This window comes from Charadrius vociferus, unplaced genomic scaffold (assembly GCF_000708025.1).
Source record: "Charadrius vociferus isolate BGI_N301 unplaced genomic scaffold, ASM70802v2 scaffold4, whole genome shotgun sequence".
NCBI classification, from domain to species: domain Eukaryota; kingdom Metazoa; phylum Chordata; class Aves; order Charadriiformes; family Charadriidae; genus Charadrius; species Charadrius vociferus.
This window is the reverse complement of record NW_009648150.1, coordinates 229,978-253,113: the sequence shown is the minus strand read 5'-3', so window position 1 is coordinate 253,113 and position 23,136 is coordinate 229,978. Positions and strand designations below refer to the sequence as shown.

General features: G+C 45.1%; 1 protein-coding gene across 1 annotated transcript in view; it reads right to left on the bottom strand.

The window, feature by feature from the left end:
• Nucleotides 1-23,136, bottom strand: part of EPHA5 (EPH receptor A5) — a 183,689-nt gene that overhangs the window by 14,953 nt on the left and 145,600 nt on the right. The window contains exons 8-14 of the mRNA XM_009884013.1: nucleotides 19,725-19,790; nucleotides 12,796-12,863; nucleotides 11,240-11,365; nucleotides 10,015-10,200; nucleotides 5,435-5,496; nucleotides 4,543-4,752; nucleotides 2,518-2,667 (exon numbers count right to left, since the gene is read on the bottom strand). Of these exons, the coding sequence (XP_009882315.1) occupies nucleotides 2,518-2,667; nucleotides 4,543-4,752; nucleotides 5,435-5,496; nucleotides 10,015-10,200; nucleotides 11,240-11,365; nucleotides 12,796-12,863; nucleotides 19,725-19,790 (868 nt within the window). The remainder of the gene's footprint in view (nucleotides 1-2,517; nucleotides 2,668-4,542; nucleotides 4,753-5,434; nucleotides 5,497-10,014; nucleotides 10,201-11,239; nucleotides 11,366-12,795; nucleotides 12,864-19,724; nucleotides 19,791-23,136) is intronic.

Genomic DNA, 23,136 nt, shown 5'->3' with positions numbered 1-23,136 from the left:
ACTGGATGTCTGGGAGAGGATCATTCGGGATAGTCTATTCCAGGAAACCAAAGCAACACTTTTAAGCTCTGTGTTTTCATAAAACCACCAGTCTGAAAACTAAAAAGCAACCACTGTGATCATTTAGCTTAGCAACCTGTGTTACACAGGTCAAAAATTCCTCTCCACAATTCCTGCATCAAAGCCTTATCTTGTGGTCGAGTCAAAGCGTATTTTCAGAAGGCCATGCAGAAACCAGCATGACTTTAAAACATGGTTTGTAGCCTTTGCAGTGACAACCTTGCCTGCCCTACGGCACTGTGCCTGCCTCCTTTAAAGCAGTCTGGCTGTAACATGGTGAGAATCGTTTTGCTCATCACAGGCTGCGCTGCCAAACGATGTGCTCTAATTACAAGCCATGCAAAAAGAAACTCTTGTGCAAGAGTCCGAAATTCATGCGAGCAGAGCCCCCTGGTCCTCTGCATGAAAGCCAATGCTGTATCTAACACCACCGAATCTTCTGCCAACACAAGCAGGGTAGGAAAGAAGAGGAGGCCTTCAGAAGATGAAGCAGGAAGGCACAAATCACATGAGAAACATGCCACAACACTGAACTAAGTTTCCAAGGCTACCACCATCCAGGCCCTTGCCACCTGCACATAGGCAGAGAGGTAACCTAAGCAAAGCCTGAGCAGGAACTGATGTTCATAAACATCTCATCAGTCCTCTGCCTTCTGCTCCAAAAGAAACCAGTCCCCCATCTGCTACTTCTCAGGCAAGTGTGAAATTCACCCTGTGCCCCACAGTGCACAGAGGCATTTGGGCTTTTCAGAACAGTTCTGCAAAGTGTGGATGTTCATAGTGTTACGATCCAGACAAGGCACTCCCCTGGCCATGGAGCGTCATTTCACTGGCACCAGCCTGAATCTTAGGCTGGTGTTAACTGAACAACACCTGTGCTGTGTCAGTGCATCAGCATTAAAGATAGTTACAGTGCTCTGTGTGACCGAAAAAGCTTGGCTATCAATTGCTGCACAGGCTATGGAAGAAAGTCTGTATTTGATTGAGATAAATCCCTACGTAGATACATGCTGCTTTACCAAACTCCCTGCAAACGTGACAGCCTCAGCAACGCAGAAGCGGTGGGGCATTCAAGCCAAACAACGTGATTGCCTCCCTGGCAAGATGCACAGCGCGGCCGTCTCAAAGGCACTGCTCGTTTCTGCCCCTGGACTCAAAGCGAGACGAGCCAGCAGCTCAGCATGACAGGTAGTAACATCCACTGATGGCAAAGGCCCGCAGACAAAACACAGGAGAAACAGAAGACTCAGCCAGAGCCTTTGCTGCCAGTGAAACGGCAGAAAGTCACGGTGACAGGGCCGCTGCTTAAAAAAAGAAAAAAATATGAAACATCAGGTGTTGTGACCAGAGGACACCCATGGCGGAGCAAGGACCTGCCTGCTTTGGCCAGCCAGCAGCAGCATCTCTGCAGGTGTCAGGGCTGCAGAGATGAAGTGGGAGGGATCAGGAACGACTCTGTTTGCCACAGACAGAGCGGTGCATTTCCTCCCAACCCTGCCCTGCATCGCAGAGCTGCTTTGGGGGCCTGCCATGCCTCATGGTGACCCTGACCTCATGCACTAGCTGGCATCCTCAGAGACCTCCACACGTCATGGTTCTTAGAGATGTGAAGAGAAAGGAGGGGCCTAGAATATCTGGGAACTCCCAAGGCTTAAATTGTTTTTAGCCTTAGACAAGGACAGATGTTTATGGTGAGCTCGGTGTAGGAGGTAGCCCTGCAGTAGGATCAAGAGATCCTTACACAGGCTGGGATCAGAGCTGCAGTCAGGACAAGGGACAGTGTCCCCAGGCTATCTCCCTGGGGATGCTTCAGAGGGTGGCCTTGAGGTCAGAGACTCAAGGGGGCACTGGAGTCCAGGAGCAAGGCGACACAACTTGAAGGCTGCCTATACAAACGAACCATGAGAGCTTGCGTTAGCGCAGACTTACAAGATGTTCACAACAGGAGCAAAACTATGCTCTCGAGATCAGCAATGCAAGGGCAACCGAGACGCAGCTCTCCGGACTGCTGTCACTAGATCAAATCACCCAGCTTTTGTGCAGGGAAACAAAGCCCTTACCGTGACTCTCTTGAGTTTCTGCTTTACGTGGCAGCAGGGGTTTGAACACACAATTGAAATGCTGCCAGTTATCAGCATCTATCCCCTGGCAGACCTTTGTCATTAAGCAGAGGAGGGACAGGCTCCAGCTCTAACAGCATTAGTGAAGCTCCAGCGGTCTGCTGGGGAAAGCAGGCTTGCCTCTGTGCAGACACATTCCCCTCTGTGCACAGCCTGTTCTGGGCTGCTGCTGTAAAAAAAGAGCATCAAACGGGAGACTCATTTTGGCCTCGCATAGGGGAGCAAAGCCATTTTTACGGCGGCTCTCCTCCTCTTGTCCCCATCCTGCCTCTCTGATTGCAGAATGAACGCCGAGCCCTCAAAGTCCCATCACGCGACAGCTCTTGCACGTGCTTACATCTTGGTTTGTCATTTCCCAGTAAGGCCTCTCGCCGTAGGACATCACCTCCCACATCACGATGCCATAGCTCCAGACATCGCTGGCCGATGTGAATTTGCGGAAGGCGATCGCTTCGGGTGCTGTCCATCGGATGGGGATCTTCCCTCCCTAGAAGGAAAAGAAAAGGAAAAAAAACCTGAAAACCAGATTGCAGAGGAGGGCAGAGAACATGCAAAAGAGGACGAAACAGCACTTCTTAGAGCACTGAGGGATGTTGTTTTCTCTCTGGAAAGAGACATCGAATTTTAAAGTAAATCTGTTTGACAGCATGGGGCCCCTTTCCACATTATCTCAGCCCATAAGCATTTGTAGGCTGCCTACTAATTGGCTGTCCTGAAGGTTTGTTGTTTGAATGCTGTTTGAATGCTGGGACATGTATAGGATCAACATCTCAATTATGTTGCACGAGTTGGTAGGGGAATACAGTTCTTCCATTTCTGAGAGCGAGCGGGGGAGGAACAGACAGCTCTGAAGCCGAGGAAGACTTTGATCTAACGAGGGCTTCATGCAAATTGCTGTGGAAGTAATGCCCTTTTTTTTTTTTCTTTTTTTTTTTTTTTTCTTAATGCGGTCCCAATCCTGCAGAGAGATCTGTGTAGCGGGCACAGAAATCTGTGCCTGCAAAGACCAGCCTGCTTGGCCTCTGCTGTGGGACTGAAAATGATGCCACAGCTGCCAAATGTGCTTTGCTGTTTCTTTTTAGCCTTTCTACCATTTTAGAAATCAAACTTCAGACCAGCTCTGAGAAGGAAGAGGAGAGAGAAAGGAAAGCTTGGGTTGAGGAATTCTTTTCTCATTCGGTTTAAAGAGTTGTCTCCCTTGATTTATATTTTACTGTGAAGAACCCTTCCTCTCAATGTTGAGCTAAATATTGTAAAGTCTCCCTGAATGCCCCCTAACAGTGTTTGCTATTGGAAAAAGGTAGAATTTGGAACACATTTTCAAAGCAAATTTTAAAAAGTCCTTTCTTCCAATAATTATTTATTCACAGGCTTATCAGCACATGCCTTAAGTGAGGAGCCAGATTCTCAGCAGTGCCAATTAGCACATGGCAGCACGTTGCAGCCACAGCAGGGCTGGCCGAGAGCCCTTCAGCCTGCAGGGAGGCTCCAGTCCAGCCGTGCGCTGAGTCCTGTCGTGGGGCTGTGACTGCCAAGAGCTGAAAGGCCTTTCCCAGATCTCTGCAGGAACTGGGAACGTGACCCAGAGAGCTCCCACCACCCGTAAAACAATACCCTTGGAAAAACATGCTAATAGGACATGTCCAGGCGTGCCAATTACTGCCACGAATATTGGAGGCTCTCTCCAAGCCTGTGCTGCTGGGTCTGTGGGGTGGACAGGGTCCTGTCCACCTGATGGGTCCTGTTCACCCCCTCTCCACAGCACTGGGCCCATGTGGCCTTGCACTGGGATGGGGTGGGCGGATGCCCTGAAAGGATGGATCAAGGATGGAAAAGGGCAGAGCACTCTGAGGCTGGAGGAGCTCTTTCTCAGGCTGGGCGAAATTACCCTCAACAGGGTAATGTTGAGGGCAATGTGTGTCATTTGCAACAGGCACTACACACTTACCAATGTTTTAAAAGGGTCAAATTGTCCAGAAGACCATGGCTTACATGTCTGCACAGGTGCCTAAGCAAAGCACTTGCTCTTGCTCTTTCCTCCCTTTGATATTCACCAAAGAGGACAGAAAAGAGCTGGGAGTGCAGCACCTTTGCAAAGTTTGCTATTTGACTCAGGTTCCCAATATGAACTTAAAAGTTATTAGTTAAGTTCTGCCTTATTTGGCTACCCCTTCTACAAAGTTACAGGCATTTACAAAATTAATCTGATAATTATTAACTGGTGACACCTGTCCAAACCCTCATGCACAGTTTAGAGACTCTGGATTTGTAGAAACCTCTTTGCTAGAGAGCCTGAACACCAAAACGTAGCAGCAAATAAATTTTTGTTGAGCTCAATCAGTTTGGTGTCCTCATAACTCACCCTGGTTGTGTATGCTGCTTCAGGGTCATCTTCCAGGACTCTGGAGAGGCCAAAGTCTGACACCTTGCAGACTAAGTTGCTGTTGATTAGGATATTCCTGGCAGCCAGATCTCTGTGTACGTAACCCATGTCAGACAGGTACTTCATTCCTGACGCGATGCCTCGCAGCATCCCAACCAGCTGAATGACCGTGAACTGCCCATCGTTCTTCTGCAAAAGGAAGGAGACATTTCATGAGTTGAGAGTCTCTGCACCCTCAGCATTGCCTGTGCATGAATAAAAATGCAAAGGCAAGTCTCCAGGGAAGAAAACGAGGGAAATTAATAATTCATTACTCTCATGCTCTGACCACAAAGCTTTTCAAAGTTTCACTGTTTGGATTAGGATCTCTAGAGACAAAGCTAAGGAAATGTAGTTCTTTTAACTGGAGATCAAGGAGCAAGCTATTTCCACTGGTGACTGATAAAGAGACTGTGGCTGGGAGTGAACACATGTAGTTACGTGTATAAAGGCACCGGGGCGGGCTGACTATAAGCTCTAACGTCTCATGGAAAAACTCTGGCAAGTCTGGGGTTTGCATTGATGCAGTGTGGATGTGCTCTGGAAACTCATCAACTTTTGCAGGATAAGTTAATCACTTCCATGCAGCAGACTGCCTTCTAAAATAAACATAGTATCTCCAATTTATTCTCATCTGTTTGTATCAATGCACAAACCAGGTCCTTCATGATGCTGTACAAATATAGACCAAACAGGCAACTGAGCTACTCCTGCCTCCAGACAGCATCAACAGTTGGACCAGCACCCAGCAAAAATTTTCACTGAAATTAACCATCTACAAAGAACTCAAACTTTAGTCAAAGTCCCCCTGGAAAAACGATCTAAGCATTACCTTTAAAAATGTATCCAGAGAACCATTTTCCATGTATTCAGTGACTATCATTACTGGTTTGCCTGAAAAAAAAGCACATGAGTTTGTTAGTAATTTATTTAAAAAACATGTATAACAATAAAGTCATAGAATCACAGAAAGGTTTAGGTTGGAAGGGACCTTAAAGATCATCTAGTTCCAACCCTCCAGCAATGGGCAGGGAAACCTTCCACTAGACAGGTTGCTCAAAGCCCCATCCAGCCTGGCCTTGAACACCTCCAGGGATGGGGCACCCACAACTTGTTCCAGTGCCTCACCACCCTCACAGTAAAGAATTTCTTCCTAATATCTAATCTAAATCTAGTCCCTTCCAGTTTAAAACTGTTACCCCCTTGTCCTATCTCTACACTCCCTGATAAAGAGTCTCTCCCCACCTTTCCTGGAGGTACCCTTTAGGTACTGGAAGGCCGCTATATGGTCTCCCTGGAGCCTTCTCTTCTCCAGGCTGAACAACTCCAACTCTCTCAGCCTGTCTTTTCATCATGCATCTGAATGTGAATATACATCCATGCAACAGTAAATCTACACCAAGACACTGTTGTCCCAGCACGATGACAATAGTTTTTGCCAGAATATATGTAGAAATAGGGTAATGGAAAAGGAGGGAATGAAAAAGTAATTCTGTATTATGGGTAGGGTACCAAGCCCTTGAGTGTTTAGATGATGTTTGAGGAAGAGGTTGAAAGCTGAACCCAGGCAACCTTCTCCTCATCTCCATAAAGAAGCTGGAAGCTTGCAGAAGCCAAATTCCACACAGTGACCTATTTGGACTCGCCCCTATAGCTTCAACACCCTAAAGTAACAACAGAAGCCAAACCGGAGGAACCAGGACGATCTGAAGTACCTATCTGAGCTTAGTAGCCACCAACACCATGACAAGAAAGACAGGATTATGTCCCTTGTAATTCAAGTAATCCCACGTGACTACCCTTCTAAACACATGAGGAATTAAGAAAAGGAATATTTATGCTGCAGAACAAAAGCGAGTTAAGTATGGAACAAGTGTGAGTGGAAAACAAAATAAAAGTTCTTAACAAAAGACCTGGCCTCCTATTGTTGACAGGAATAATAATGTTTTTCCAAATCCATTTGATTAATTTTCATGCCCGAGTCATTTTAATGGTAATTATACATAGGTTTTGCTCAGTTTTTATATCTAATTTCTCGCTAGCTTGCCACAATGACATAGCAATAATTAATGTGGTGTGCTCCAGCCCTTGTAAATTCAATGAAATCTTATAAGAACATGTAAATTATTTTTTATTTAAATCAATTTCCATTAGCTAGCACGAAGCACAGACAAAAGAGGAGCTGTCAATTATTTGTAAAGTGCATTATAAATGTCTTTCATAGAAATGATCAACGAGAGCGGCCGTGTGTCATAACATGCGCATGAAGGTAAATGCTCCTAAAAATCGGCACATGTTCTACCATTTAGATTGGTCTTAATCTTCCCACTTTCCCATTACCTTAACTATTTGCCTAATTTAGTGCTTAATTATCTACATAATAAAGGTAATTGTGAACTTGTCAATCAAAACACTCATTGTTGTGCAGACACTACCTTTGCAGCGTGAGGGACCTGCGCTGCTTCAATTCTTTTAAGGTAATATCACAGCTACTGCCTGAGCTCGAAGCTTGCCAAAAGTATTACTTTTGATATGAGAAATGCACCTTGGGGACATGAAAAATATCGTCGAGTCTCAAACAAAATAACAGGCCCCACCTTCAAGGATGACAACTGTGTCTACACACGATGTGGGCTGCATGCAGGACGGGAAGATCTTGGGTTACATTGGTATAGGCTGGCAAACATGTCAGTGGCTACGCAGGGAAGGGAAATCCCAGGTATAACTAATTTTGTTTTGTTTTGGTTTGGTTTGGTTTTAATCACTAAACACCCAACTGTAGCATGCTGTCCCTTATCTCTGACTCTTCAAGGAAGCGTTGCAGCAAGACTGGTGTCTCGTTATGCCACCACCCTGGGGGACCTCCTTCACGCTCCTGCCTTTGGTTACCATCAGAGAACAGAAAATAAGATTTCTGGCGCTTCTGTTTCATTATCTGACTGCTGCAGGTTGACAGTAATCGTGGAATAAATTAGCCCCATATCCAAGAGCATGGAAATAAAGACACTAATAGAGTAACTTTCAACAAAGTAAATTAAAAGTAAACATTGGCCCTTCTAAAGCACTGGTCTGATTCTCCGTGTTAGCAGAGCTGCCTCCCACTGGCATTACAGGGCCATAAAATGAGTGTAGATGTCATTCATATCAATGTACTAATGCAATGTGCACACCCTCAGCCCAACCAAATGGGATGCAAATGAACACAGGACCATCATTACCTTTGTAAAGCAGAAATAGCTTGTGCATGGGGACAATGAATACGATTAATCCAAATTAACTAAGGTGTGCATTTGAACTAGATTAGTTAAATGGTATTAAACCCCTGCGTGGATATTCTCATTCAGAATTAAAAATGGCCTAATTCAATTTAACTTAATTTACTTCCAAAGTAAATCATGATGCAGCAAAGACATTTTACCTTAAAGATCTGAATCTATGATAGGCCAATGACTAAAACACTGAAGGAAAAAAGAAGTTAACCAATACTTTGAGACAGCAGCATAGTTTAGGATTCATCAAGGTTGTTTTGGTCCATTTAAAAGAAAAGAAAAAAAGCTGAGAAGATGCTCCAGATGCCCGATGGAAAAAATTTTGAGCGTGGTAAACAAGCATTTACTGAGCTAATGAAGAGCTTGGGGTGCACGTACCCCCCTGCATCCGAATTCCAGTCGCTCCACGTCCAATTTAGAAGCAAAGCTCCCAGCTTTTTCACTGCCTTTGGAGCAGACAGCCACTTTATATAAAAGGCAGCTGGCTTAGGGAGGCACATCCTCTCCAAAAGTGGCTTTCCCACCCATCCCCTGAGGCTGTGGCAGCCAGAAAGACTAAAGCCCATGTCCGTAGCAGCTTTTATGGATGTATAATTATCACTCGCTTCCTGCCCAATACCCTACATCCCTGCACGGATAGAAATGGGAGCTTCTATGTATTAAAGGCTACACAAGGTGACCCCAAGGGATTTTGATATTTATTCAAATTTTGGGAGAAACCTACCTTAGTTATTTTTGGTTTTAATTTCTTAAAAGTTTTAGGAAATGCAAGGAAAGGCTGTTGATTACAAAATAGCATTGATTTTGAGTAGGTTATAAGGATATGAACTGGACGAACAGCTAGGGTCTCTGTACCTTCTCTATTGCAGCTCTGAAAAAGAACTAATTTTGGAGACGTTGCCTCTGATGAATGACAAATGGTACTAGCGGCACCTTTCCCACAGCCTCAGCACAGCACCAACAGCCGGAGAGGCTTGGGTTGGGCACTTTCGGATGTGCTGTCCCTTCCTCTGCCCTTATCTTTAGCACATACAGTAATTTGGAGAAGAACTAGGCTGGGAAAGTTTTAGAAGGTTATTTTGCTAACTGAGTAATCAGTCTCTTTATGTGCCACGTGCCACTCTTGCCATGTGCTGGCATGTTTTGTTGGCCACTTCACATTTTCCCCAAGTCCTTAACCCCTCTCATAATCTATATGCCAGCACCAGGGTCAACTACTACCATGGGCCTCATGAGCAGATCCCAGAGGGAGCTTGCCTTAATCATGGTTTTACACATTCCTGTCGTCTTCAGCTATACTCCTGTTCTTCTGCCCTGCTTCTGGAAAGCCAAACTTCAGCTAACTTCTGTCCTCGCCCACATCCCATGTGAGTGATCACAAGGCTCAACACTACCTTCCTGTGGGCTTTGCTTCAGTGGTTTCTCGAAATATGATGGCTGGAAATCATCAGGGGTTGTGTTGGTTTTTTTTTTTTAAGACTCTTGGTAGCAAAATCCTCCCCGTTTCCCTGCCAGGGAAATCACTTCCCACTTCTTGGCACATCTTTGCTCACCCTGGGGCTCACATCGTTTAAAAAGTAAACAAATAAAGGCAGGAATAAGGAGCGAGCCTGTTTGAAAAACTTAGCGGGTGGCTCGGCATCACTGTGTTCAAATCGCTCTTGCATTTTGCAGACGTTAGGTGCTGCTGAACTACTTGCAAGGCAGAAGTCAGGCATCACACTCCACTGGCATTCAAGCATCCCTGGCTTACTGCCTGAGGCTGGCCAGGCATATCATCTCCTATTTCTGCCTCATTTAATTTTGGGCCATTGAAGCGGGGTTTTCTCTTAGCCCATGCATATTATGCCTAGGCGAGGCAAGGTTTGCAGAGGGACTTAATGTTTTTTATCATTTTAGCCATTATCTATCCATCCTAGCTGGAAGAACGCTGAAATCCTTCATGCACAAACCCCCTTTACAATGTTGGGGAACCCGTGCCTGACTGGAGCTACTAAGTGTGACATTTCGGGCAAGGAGAGTTCACTGTTTTTAGAGAAATTACAAAAGGCGCAGTCAAAACGCGTGTTACCCAAGTCTTCCCTAACCAACTCTCCCACCAGCCAGAGTTCAAGGACAGCAGTCCACAACAACTTGTACCTACTTTTTGTGACGACGCCTTCCAGGTGGATGATGTTGGGGTGGTCAAACTGCCCCATGATGCTTGCTTCTCCCAAGAAATCTCGCCTCTGTTTCTCCGTGTAGCCCACCTTCAGGGTTTTGATAGCCACTGGAAACTCACGCTTTCCCTGCAGCTTCAGCCGCCCGCTGCAGACTTCCCCAAATTCACCTTCAGAGCAAAATCAGAAAGAACAGGATCACAGCACATTGAAGGAACGCATGTGTGTGTCCATCTATAGCATGCAGCCCAGCCCCTATAGATAGCTGACAAAAAGCACGCAGGGTTATCCCGCATTCATGGATGAAAGCTGAACATCACAGCGATCACCATCTCAAATAGCCAGCATGCCACAAGCCAAGTAATTCATAAGCACAAGAAAACTGGGAAGAAAAATGCAATTTTCCTATATTTAAAGAGCTATGCTCTAGATTCCATTGGGCTTTTTCCTCATTTCTTGTTTTTGCCTACTAGATGAAAGAGTCCTGTCACATCCCATATTATCGCCCTGTGTAGATAGCTGTAAAACACAAGCTACATGCTTCTTAACTGTTTTTTGGTAAGTTAAATGGATGGGATGCTGTTAGCCTTTCACAGCAACATCTATTTTTATAGACTATAAACCTCTTCTGATTTTACGACCATCTTTTTAAAAAAGTAACCCAAATGGATTTTTCTTTTTCTTTTTTTCTGGTGAACAGTAAATTACCTCCAAACTCACAATTTCAGAGGATAAAAAATATTCCTAATGTTGGACACAAGTCCAAACAAACAGCTTAACTGGAAAGAAAATGGAAGTTTCTTCTTTTAACCAAGAAAGTTACAAGCTTTGGATTTTGGTTTGTGTTTTTTTTTCTCTCCCAGATGACTTCTTATTCTTAATTTTTGCTTCGAGACAGACCTTAATGGGGGAGGAGAAAAAGGTTAAAATGGTGAAAAGAACCTGAAAATTAAGTGACTTATTTCCCTTAGCATCTGTCGGAATAACTCAGCTTGGTCCAAATGAGACCGTTTTCTGCCGTTTTCAGTTCAGTCCCTGAATTTCAAAACAACAGACAATGACAGATTTGTCCCAACTTCAGCTGCAACATGCTCCCCATCACTTGCAGGGTACCTAACAGTATAAATATTTCACAGCCCTTCCCAGATCTCTAATGTTAAGAAAGTCAACCCTCCACGCTGCTAAGGGTCATGAAATGCATTTCCGTACCAGCTCCAATAACTCTTTCAATGGTTATGCACGAAGCTTCGATTTCCTTAGCAAACTCGTGGACAGCTTGATTAGGGTCCTCATAGGTGTGGGGGTCAATGTAGGTCCTTACTCCAGGCAGCTTAACTGCAAACACAAATTAAGAGCATTACCAGCACGCGGCATGACAGATGCTGGGCAATACCCACTCCTGGTCCATTGCACTCTGCTTTGCTGGAAAACATTGCAGAAGGGAAACCTGTTTCTACAGGAAAAATGAATAGCATTCTTGGAAAATGACATTTAGTTTATATGCAACATATGTGCAACTTCACTGTATTTAGAAAAGCATGCAACAGTGCTCAGCTGGAACGACAAATAGCTAAAAATTCCTCTTGGTGCTGTGTAATGGGCCGGTCCAAGGTCTGGTGCAAAAGGATCCCTTTGTGGACCTGGAACGGGTATGCCAGGAGGAAAGTATAAAAAGCAAAATCTTAAGGGTTCAACTTGCAAAGCAAGTTGGATGGATGGGGGCTGATGGAGAGCTGCAATAAATTATGCCCTACCAGTCAAATATTAGCTGATCAATTGGCCACGTTATTTCAGATAGAGTTACTGAGATTTAAATGAACAGAATATTTGCAGTACAAAGCCTGTGGGTTGTACCAGCGTAAACAAAATCGATAGCAGGCTTTTTCTGCAGGACTTGAGAGGGGAAAAAGTATTTTCATTATCTATATTATAAGTTTGTTTTCACAATCATTAAGGCTACTCACATGAAGGACTGCTCATCAGTCTAATAAGACAGCTATGTTACAGTGTGGCTCTTAATTGATTTGCTTCCTGCCGCCTTCATTATATAGCACTAATGGAAATTTGACTTTCACTCAAGATGCGTTTGCCTTTTCCACCCCAAAAGGCACTTCGTTGTTACACATCTCCAGATCCCGCAGCACTTGACAAAGGAAGGTTTTTCAAACACTGGCTTTGGATGTATGCAAAAACTGATAGTAACCCTGAGATGTACTTACTAGCATCACCGCAGACGTTTTTTTGTATATAAGAGCATTAACATAGCATTTCTGAAAGCTTCCTAGAGGCAAGAAGTAGGTGTTATTCCTTACACCTCTGCAGAGGCATTCAAGGCAAACAGTAGCTGTGGGACTGGTCCTCACGGCTGGCTGGGGTGGAGCAAGGGTTCAAACAGGTATTCTGGACTGATGCATCCAGACCATAAAAATGGAGAGTTGTTATGTGCTGGCCAAGCAAAATTAATACACCTTGGGTCACACAGCAAAGACAGAGGAACAGAACCAAATGGCTCGCTAGAGAGATCTGCTGCAAACATACAGGTGTGCACATGGAAGGACTGTTCAAAGGTTCGGTTCTCCATGAGGCTTGGAGCAGGGACAGGAGGGGACTTACTGAATAACAGAATAAACTGAATTCTTCTGTGAACGACCAGCAAAACCATATTTTAGTTTTTATTAAAAAAAACCAACCCAAACTCTCAACTTGTATTTCTCATTACCACAGAGAGCCAGAAACACATATATACATGTTTGATCTTTACTCACTGTGGCCATTATGAAAATGCATCTTTTCTTCTTCTGGATCTTGTTTAGCCTTGCTATAGCCACATCGCCTGCAAAAAAAAAAACAAACAGAAGAGCGTTTTTGTCTCTGGTATGGCAGAACCCTGCTCTTTACTTCAAATCACACAAAACACAAAACCCCAGAGCAGCGACGAATCCAACCTCTCTAGCGGCTGCATCGCTGCTGTCCCAGTTTTAGCTCATCAAACTACTTGCAATTTCCCTAACGGGATTCAGGGCCCAAGGCCCACTGATTTTGAATTGGACTTGTGCTTGCGAATCCCACAGATGCTTGTGAAAAACTCCACTCTACCATACATGTAATTTAGCTATTATTAAGAAGAAAAAAAAAGGCAAGAACGGGAAGGACGATGGAAGGGGAATGGGATGAAACATTAGAATCGCAGAAGCAAGATCTCCTGGATTGCAGAGCTTTTGCAGGCACCATGTTGTATGTATTGCATGCTCCCCTTCACCCACTGGGCATTTGCACAGAACTTTAAATTTTGATACGTTAGAAAATAGCCTTGTGTAAACATTAACACCTTATACACATGCAAAATGATGGGTTAAAAACCCTCAAAACCTCTTGCCTCACTGCCTTCAAGGGTCTTCTCTGTATTCCTGGCTGACGGGGTTTCCTGCACATCTCCTGTCTTTACCCAGGGGAGCTACCAACCATGCAATCACCTCAGCCCAGCAGCAATAAAGACAGAAAGTGGCACACAGTCACCTCCTGACCTATCTCGCTCCCATGTTAGCACCAGGCAGTGCAAGGATGCTGCCGAATCCCACCATGGAGTTGCAACCACAGCCATATGGGAGTCACATCTCCCCCAGGGCATACTCCTATTAGTCTTTGACTGCTCTTCCCTGACTCATCCCTCACCCTTCTCGATGGTTCTCCACGCGATGCTATTGCATTAGCATTAACTGTCTGCTTTGGTGGCATCACAGAGACCCGCTTCACTTACACAACCACTTAGGAAGCCACAGGATAACTGCATAGGCAAGGAGAACTGTTATATATACGCATAGTATATATACAAGTTTAAAAATATGGGATGAGGTATGTATGATGCACATATATATGCCAGTCTTTCCAAGACCCTGATATGACAACTGGATACAGGGATGGATCACCCTTAAAGCAAACTGCATGGACATGAGACAGAAGGACACTGCTCAGTGAAAAACCTGACATGGACACAGCCAGTGCACAACGAGATGCTAGCTGGCATCCCTCAGAGAAAGCCTCAGGTTACCAAGGAGCCACTTAAAGCTGAGAAACTTGGAGTCTTCTCTTCTGTTGCCCACGATTTTTGAGATAGGGAGATGTGAGAACTCCAGCATCACTCACAGCAAGGAGGAGCATACGATTAGCAGAAACAAAACTGCAATTAGGAGGAGGCAGTAATAGGCATCTGCATGAAACATGCCCTCAGCATGAAGTCCTATTACAGGGAACTGCTGTCTGCCTGGTTGCAAGGGGCCAAGCAGCCTTTTGGCTATAGGATTTTGGCACTAGATTTGTGAAACGATCATGATTACAAACAAAAGCCCCAGTACAATGGGACGCATGCACCGCTGCTGAGCTGACCCCAGCAGAGCTGGACACCAAAGGGTCAAGGAGGGGAAAAGCAACATGAGCTCCCAGAGTTACTCCATGGAACCGGAGCAGGCATGCAAGCTTACCTTGGGGAGAAGGGGAGACCTGTGCTAAGGGGAGAGGAGGAAAAAATAGACTGCAAAGGTTGTGCAAGCGCAGGGGAATGGATTGAGACAAGGTGCAGAAGACAAGGGGGGAGGCTGACAGGAGATCCCGGGGCACAGGCAGGGAGATAAACAGGTCACAGTTGATAAACAGCCAGGCTATCCATGCAGGGTGCAATTTCAGCAGCAGCGACCAAGCTGAGACCATCATGCTCTGAATGCAAAACCCACGAGAGCAGCAATGAGGTGCCCGGAGACACAGCTCAGTTATCTGCATGTTGATGCTCACTGCCTTACTCTAGCAGCAGCAGTGCCATTTCTTGAGATGGGGTCCTGCCTAATTAGCTTAAAAACTAAGTACTAGGTGTACGCAGAGACCCTGGGAGTAAGAGTCATTTCAAAGTACGTTTTAGCATTCACAATCCCTGGGTGAAAATGGATTCTCCTCCTTCTTTGTCATATTGCCTCTCTCTTTAAGTATCTAAACTAGACATATGAATATCAGCATCAATTCCCACTTCTGGCAACCCCATTTTTTTCTGCTGCAAGTTGCCAAAAGTTACATCAGTTTTCTGCAGAAGTGATTTTCTGGATTAAGGGGTATAACCCAATTTTCCTCTTAAAAATACAACGTTTCATTTCATCCTTCTACCAAATGCACATATACAAGATTTCTTCTGTCCACCTTTTAGAGCAAATGCCCTCATCTCTTCCTCAACTTTGGAGTACTGCACCTATAAAAAAGCTTTTCTAACATTATCCTTTTTACTACCCACACCTCCTGATTCACTGACCATAAAGAGGGAGGAGAGAGAAATGGGAAACATGTTGTTGCTTGCATCCAGTGATCCAAGTACATCTTGATGCACAACAGTCCATGTTTCACCGCCCAGGGACACACTCAAAGGGCCAACGCAAACCAATTGGCTCCGGCTGTCCTCCTCTCTTGAGCTGACTAACACATACAGCAGCACGTCACATTAGCATACAAAATCAGGCTCTGGGACCCCCAAAGCATCGTTAAAACAAGCCTCGACAAGACATGCCAAAGTGAAATGGCAGCTACTGGACTGCAACTGTCAAGCAACAGTTGGGCATCAATAACAATATTTGCTGCAAAACCTGCCTGCTGCAATCACTCGTGCCCTTTGCACACTCGCTTTCTTAAACTACGCAGAGAAACAAGCCACGTACACGCTGACAGAGGCTAAACTGCACTTCTTCCCTCCTTGACCTTCAGATGCTTTAAATAAGACACACAAGCATTTTTTTCCTCCTTTCTTCCCCAACTAAATCCCATAAAAACCTGCTACTTCAGGTTAACAGTCCTGATTCACTACGTGAATGTTACTGGCAGATAAAAGTATCTAAATTTTGTGGCTTTGCAACATATTTTGGGGAAAGAAAAAGCTCCCACTCGTTTGTGAGATAATCCATTTCTGCATGTGCATTTGCTCTTAATATTTATTGGAAAAGCTGTGAGTCAAAAGCCTCCTGATGGAAGACTCATTCTCTAGTTTATTGTCATTGTACAAACCATAGATTTCCTATATCTTTTCCATATCACATACAGCAAAAGCATAAAGATCTTGACACTCGTTTCATCTCCCACTGAGCTGGAGACACTCAGCCAAAGAGTTAACATAATTCTGCAGTGCACCTGAATCTCAACTCATTTACTCCTGTTGTGGATTTGTCCCAGTTTCTGTATCTAGAAAGCAGATGTCTTCCTTGCACAGCTCTGTGTTTTTCAATAAAAGTATCAGAGGAAAAAAAAAAAGTGAGACTTTAAATATTCTTAAGGCATCATGTCTTATTTAAAAACTACTTGCAGATTGGCAGGCAGCTTGTAAAATATTTATGGGGCAGATTATAAAAGTGAAGTTGTAAAATGATCCCTATATAGGTTTATAAAATATAAAATGGACAGGTAGAAAGATGAAGAATCCAGCTGGGAAACCAATGCCCACTGCCTCTCATGACAGAAGGCAATTCACGGAGAAAAATCCTTCAAGAAACAAGGCAGGAAGATGCTTGCTCTCCCTGGACCAATGGAAATACTTTGTGTTTGACCCTGTGCTTCAAAACGCCCTTGCTGAGTGGTGTGTGGCCCCTCAGCGATCCAAGGCATCCCCAAAAACCACAGAATGCCCAAGGGAAGGAGTTTCCACCTCCTAGCTGGGGCCACCACTCTGGTCACAACCCAGGCAGGACACAGCCAGAGGACTGTGGAGCTGGACCTTGGACATCCAAGCCCTAGGCAGTGATGTGGGAGAGCCTTTGTATACCTTTTTATAGCCACAGGCCCAAGCATTTCAGCACACAGCCAAGGCATTACTGGAAATGCACATGGGGACAGCATATAGACATCCCCAATGAGGCAGGGGATCTCACCTTGCTAGGTGCAGTCAGTACTATCAAACGACTTCTGCCCTGAAGCAGCATGCAATCTCCCGTCCCAGTCCTGCAGACTTATACATGTATTCAATTGCTTAAATAGGAGATAAATGAACTCTGTGAGCTTCTTGAAACAGACAAAACGCCACTTGCTTTTCAGGGGTGAGACCTTCACTCAGAAGCACATCTTTTACAAGAAAGCAACTTTGAGGAATGCATCCAACCCATCTTGAGCTGTCATTTTACAGGAGGTTTGCGAGAACCGCAAGGTTGTTGTTTACAAGGGTTAAGTGCTCATTTCAGACTATTTTTTCCAGTATGTTAAAGTAATAAGGCTGCATACGTGTTACAGGGCAGGCAGGACTGTGCTCCATCCAGAGGAACAAACAAACAAGGATCCATCCCTCTAGCCAAGATCCTGTTGCCTCAGCTCATGTGTGGAGACAATAACTTGTTCCGCAAATAGTTTTATCCTGGATCAACACCACTGATACTGAGAGCCAGAGGCAAAAGTCTACCCCTAGTGACGTTGGTCAGCATTCACCTTTGCTGCTTGCAATCCTAGAATATATTCAGGTACCACAAAACCAGGGAATACTCAAGGGACTGGTGTGCAACGAACAGCTTTTATACTGGAAGTTGTTTCCTGTTTTTCTGTTCCCTTTCCTCCTGCTTTTTTGATGTCTATAATGAGTTACTTCCATTGCACTGAAACAAACTTTCACCTGCAGTAACTTGGAGCAACCCATGCAGGCTGGGAATCTGACTCATTCAACTCCTCTATCTACTCTCAAAATCCTGTAATTTGGAGAACAGGATCAAAAGAGCAGTAAAAGGTCGAGAGATGACAAGCTAAGACCTTCAGCTCAATTCAAAGATACACCAGACGACCGGTCTGAAAGGAAGGGAACCTGCCCTGGTTCCTAAGGGCTGCAGGCTCACGGTCTTCTCAGCTGCTTTCCCAGTCACTGCTGTCCCCCTCTACACAGTGCGATCCTGCCTTTGACCTCTGATTAACTTGGATGCCTTACGCAGGAAGTTTCACAGTTCCAGTGGTGGTATTTTGAGCCGTTAGTCTTTCCCTGTCTTCACACTGAATGACTCCCTGCTTTCCTAAACCACCACCAGAACAATTAAAAATAATTTAAACAAGATACCATTTCCCCCTCTCACAGGAAGCTCTCTCTGAAGTGATCTCCATAAATCTCTCTAAAGAGGTTGTTGTGCCTTCCCATAGCACAGCCGACGGCATCTGTGCCTTGAAGTCACTTTTCCCATTTCCCCCTCCCAGCTTGCTGCCACATTAGTCTCTCTGCAACTTAGGGGGAAAGTTGCAGAGGGTGTTTTCCAGGTCAGCCAAGTTTTCCCTATGTGTCTCTCTTCTTAGTACCTATCCAGTCCATTTCCAGTCTCTGAGAAGTATTTTCCATTGCTGCCACTCTCTAGTTGGGGGCCTTGCTGAGGACATTTGAAGCATGACTCCCAGCAAGGCACTGCTCAGGCACTGGTGGCACAGGCACGACAGACAACAGAAGTACTGAGAGGTCTTCTTTTAGCACAATTGTTGCCAAATTGGTGGCTTGCAGGAACAACCACACGCACCAGAACATTTTGCAGCCAAACACTTTGAGCTGAGCAGCCTTGCTTGCTAATGCTGCAACGCAAAGCACTCAAAAGTCATGAAAACCAACTTAAAAATGCTACCACAGGAACAAAGAAAAGCCTTCTGCTTTAGGGCCTTTGGGATTTGCATTTGCAAACCCCTCCCTGGTTCAGGCCTCTGTCAGAGCCAACATACAGCACCCAAAACCAGTCCACCCTGGTGACTGCTGGGCCCCACAGACAGGGATAACACCATGACGCTGCTACTACCGTGCAAAGCCTCAGCATCCCCCCAGAAAACAGAGTAGAAGAGTTTCACACCTCTCACCCAGCTACGCTGCAAAACCTTCCCAGTTTAACAACATACGTAGGATGTCTCAGAACTCCCATGGTCTCAAGCCGCTATCTGATGGGGATGGTGATTCCATGAGTCTTCTAGGAGGCTTAGGAAGATCTCTGCCTGTACAGATTACAGCCAATTCAGAGACCTAGAACACATTCCCTTCAGGCAGCAACTCAATTCGTGTCCAGTCAAACCAGCAGAAATTAAAATCACCCTTCCTTTGATTAGTTAGAAAAGAGGGGAGAGTACAAGAGAGCAGAAACTGATGAGGCAGCCCAGATGGTGGCAGAACGGGGCAGCATGCAGCACGGACACGCAGCTCTCGACGCCTGCAGAGATATGTCCAACGCTGCTGGAGCATATCGTTGGCAAACAGCATCATGTCGTTGCCGTGTATGTCATACATTGACATGTATGTCGATGACATACAGCTCGTTTCACTGACATGCACGTTACATGCCACTAGATACCTTTCCACTCCCGCCTGCCCCCCGCCTCCTTTCTGGGGGCAGATTACCTCCCCCAGCCCCTTTTGGTGACAAGAAGCAAACTTTGATGAAGTGTCCAGCATATATGATGGTTTATTATGACACATGACATTGCTGGTACGGTGTCTGGATCCATCACAGCATTACATATCAGGGTTTTTTTTCCCTGGGACCCCTGCTCTTCCTGAAGACACACTCTTTTTCGGGCCACGCTATTTCCAGTTGTTGAGATAGACAAGCTGGGTGCAGAGGTCGGATGAGAAAGCGATTTCCAGGCCAATACAAGAAAGGGAGGGAGAGGCAGACTGTGCACAGAAAACATGGAGGGAGGACACGAAATAGGAGCCAGCACGGGTGGGAACACTGACCATGTTAGGCTCGGATAGGCAACAGCACGCAGAGAAGAAGCCCACCCACAGCCATGATCGCAGCAACTGAAAAGCAAACAAAAAGGCCCAGGATAAGGAATAATCCCACCGCCCTGGCAAGGTGCAAATACATTTGCAACATTTTTATATGCACTTCTTCCTTCTTATTGCAATTATTATTTGGACCTTAACACCCTGGGCTGCAAAAAATTCATGGCACGTGCTACCGTTGGGAAAAAACGCCTTGGGGAGACAGTAGAGATCCTGGTCCTGCAAAGCAATTAACCATGTGCTTCCCATACCTGAGTACCACCGTTAGGATTAATGGGGCCACCCATGTGCTTAAACTTAAGCACCTGCCTTGGAGCAGGGAAAGTGACTTTTTCCACAAGTGTGTGTGGTACAGTTACAACTTCCTTTAAAAAAAGAAAAAGGCATTGGATGAATGTGAGTCCTGCTTTTGCAGACCCTCATGCATGTACTTAACACAGCCCTTTCTGGGTCTCCTTGTATCAGTGAAGCTTTGCACGCGCATCATGTATTTGCAGAAGTAGGACCTTATGAGTCATGTGAGAGTATTCAGCCTCAATAAACTCAAAACACGGTGAGTTGAAAGGCACTACATGCATCCACAGCTTGCTCTTGAAGGCTGCTGAGCCATTACTCTAGTCTAATCAGAGTACGGGTTCACCTGGCATCAGTCTGTAACCCGAGGCTGGCTACACCTCAGTAATTGCCCTTTATTCTTGTCAGAGAACTTGCATGGACATTTTTTCTGTTCCCAAATCTATTAAGGTAATTCATCCTGAAAAAGAACATAGTGCAGAAGAAACAACAGGAAGAACTTCAGTACGATATACAAGCAGGAGGCCAATGGTGCAGACATACTCCAGTTAAAGCCAGCTGAAGATCTCACTCATCATTTCTCCTCAAATCACCATAACATGTCAACCTTGAAAAAAAATTGTGCCCATCAGATTTTTATAAAGTATAACTTACTATGCCTAAACACATTAAAGTAGCCTAAACACATTAAAGTAGCCTATTTAGACAAAATTAACACTCTGCAACTGCACCGCCTTAAATTATGATGCAAAATAACTTCAGGCATGCAATGATTTAAAGAATTATATACTGGATTATGTGCTTACTTAAATTAGAACTGGTGAAGAGTCTCTCTCTAAGCTCCCTTTGCATCAGCAAAACAAGTTGCTAACATTTTCTAAACAGTGATGCCGATATTTTTTTACTATAATTGACAATATTTTGTATTTTCATAATGCCCTACCTTGTGCAGTCATACTAATATGGGAGCAGCTCAGCCTTCACTAAACCTCTCCATTGATCTAAGTTAACATCAGAGGTCCAAACCCCAAAATCAAACAAAGGGAACCCAAGCATTATATATTTTTAATCAAATTTGCCATTTTCTGGGTTTAACCTTGCAGGATTTGAGTCCAGGGAATTGGTACGTCTCCCATTTTAGCTAGGAGGCCCTTTCCCCCAGGCATTTTCTAAGTTGTTGCCTCCAGACCTTCCCACACCGATCAGCATGCAAAGTCAAGGTTTTTGAACCAACAGTTCAATTAACCTGAAAAGCAACCACTTCCTTAAAATGAAAGGAGTTTGCTGTTTTCCTAAACAAAGAAAACTCTTTGAGAACCTCATCAGCCACTGGGCTGCTCTGAGACAAAATCAGTTCCCTGCACTGAATGCAGAGTGTTTCAGATCTCACTTGTTCCCTTTATGGGGAGGAAAAAAATGCTCAAGTGCAATGGAAATATGCCTCAGTGCAGCCTTACTCCTGCACACCCCCCACATAACTCTGTGTGCTTAGGGGCAAAATTCTTTGAGGTGTAACATTAGGGGAAATCTAAAGCTTTTGGAAACGTACTAAACTGGATCAGCAGACAACAAAATTCACTTTCCAGTCCCAGGAGCACTTGGATAGGTAAGGGAATGGACTACTTCGCCTGAAGAGTTAGGACAAAGGACAAATTACTGCTCATGTTAAAAGGATGGCTTGATTTGGCAGCTAAACTAGAATATAAAAATACTGAGGCAAATAAAACTGGATGTTAAGCTCTAGCAAACCTGCCACACTCTCATAGCCACCACCTTTGGGTGATGATGACTTCTAGGAGGGGCGGTGTTTCCCCTTCTCCCCACTCCACACAGGGCTTTCTTGGTCTAGAAACTGAGGAGCTGAAAGCAAATGCTCTCCAGACGAGATCAAATGCGGTGGCAGGATAAGAAATTGCCACTCAATGAAATATGCCCAGACGTCTCTGGGGTTTTAAGATATTTAGCCAGCAAGCTGACCTGTATCAGGAAGCAGTCAGAGTTGAACCGAGCACTGTATACATCAAAATTATCTGCAAAGTCTCCTCCAGCCTCACTGAATCAACCAGCAGACTACAAGGAGAGCTTGTGGGGGCTGCCCCTGGCTCCACCAGGCAGTCAGGAGCTCCTCCGATCTGTTGCAGGGTAACAGATGACACGTACACGTAATGGTGAAGGTTACTGAGAAAAGACCTGCAGCATTAAATCCCCTTTGCTGGGAAAGAACAAGGCGCTGAGGCAGCGGCATCTCCAAAAGCCAAGCTGCTTGAAACAAGGTGTGACTTCTGCTTCAAGCCCTGGCTTCAAGCAACGGGCTGCAGATGGGGAGAGACAATGCAGAGGAGGCTGGAGTTGCAGCGGCACCTCCTAGACCTCTGTGGCCTGCTGGGACTGCCCTGCTTCTTGGCTAGACCAACTCTACCACTTTTGGTTATCTCAGGCACACACAGCTGACACTCCTCCAGCTCTAGCAAAGGTGACCCCTGCAACGCCTGTGGGGTTTGCAAACTCAACTGCCCAGAGAGCAAACTTTAATAAACCTGTGCTAGAAGGACTTATCAACACCCTTGGCATCATTTCAAACCCTGGGCTACATGTTTTGTTAATGAAATGTATATATATGATGGGCCCCAACAACTCTGCCTGCCATCAATGTAATTAATTTACCACAAGTCTGCAGATGACCCAGAGAGCATTCGGAATTAAACTACATTTCTAGAGGCTAGATAGATCTCAGAGAGGCTCTGCCATATATAGCTGTGGCTTTTAAGAGTTGTAAGTTGAAGACTTGGAGTCATGATAAATGAAAGCCTCGTTTGTTGCTTTTAATAAGCTGCTCTAATGGGATGTTCTTCAGAGGCTTGCAATTAGAGACTGAAATACTTGAGGGTGCCTGGGAAGATTTTTCTACTCCTTCACGCAGCCTTGAGCGATGGCAATGATTGCTTCCTGCACCTCCAGGTCAGGAGGCCAGCACCACACCTTGCACCTTGTGAGTCAACATGCTTGCTTCAAACATCAGAGGAGCAGCATTACACACTGTGAGCTGCTAGGAACGTATTCCTATTTT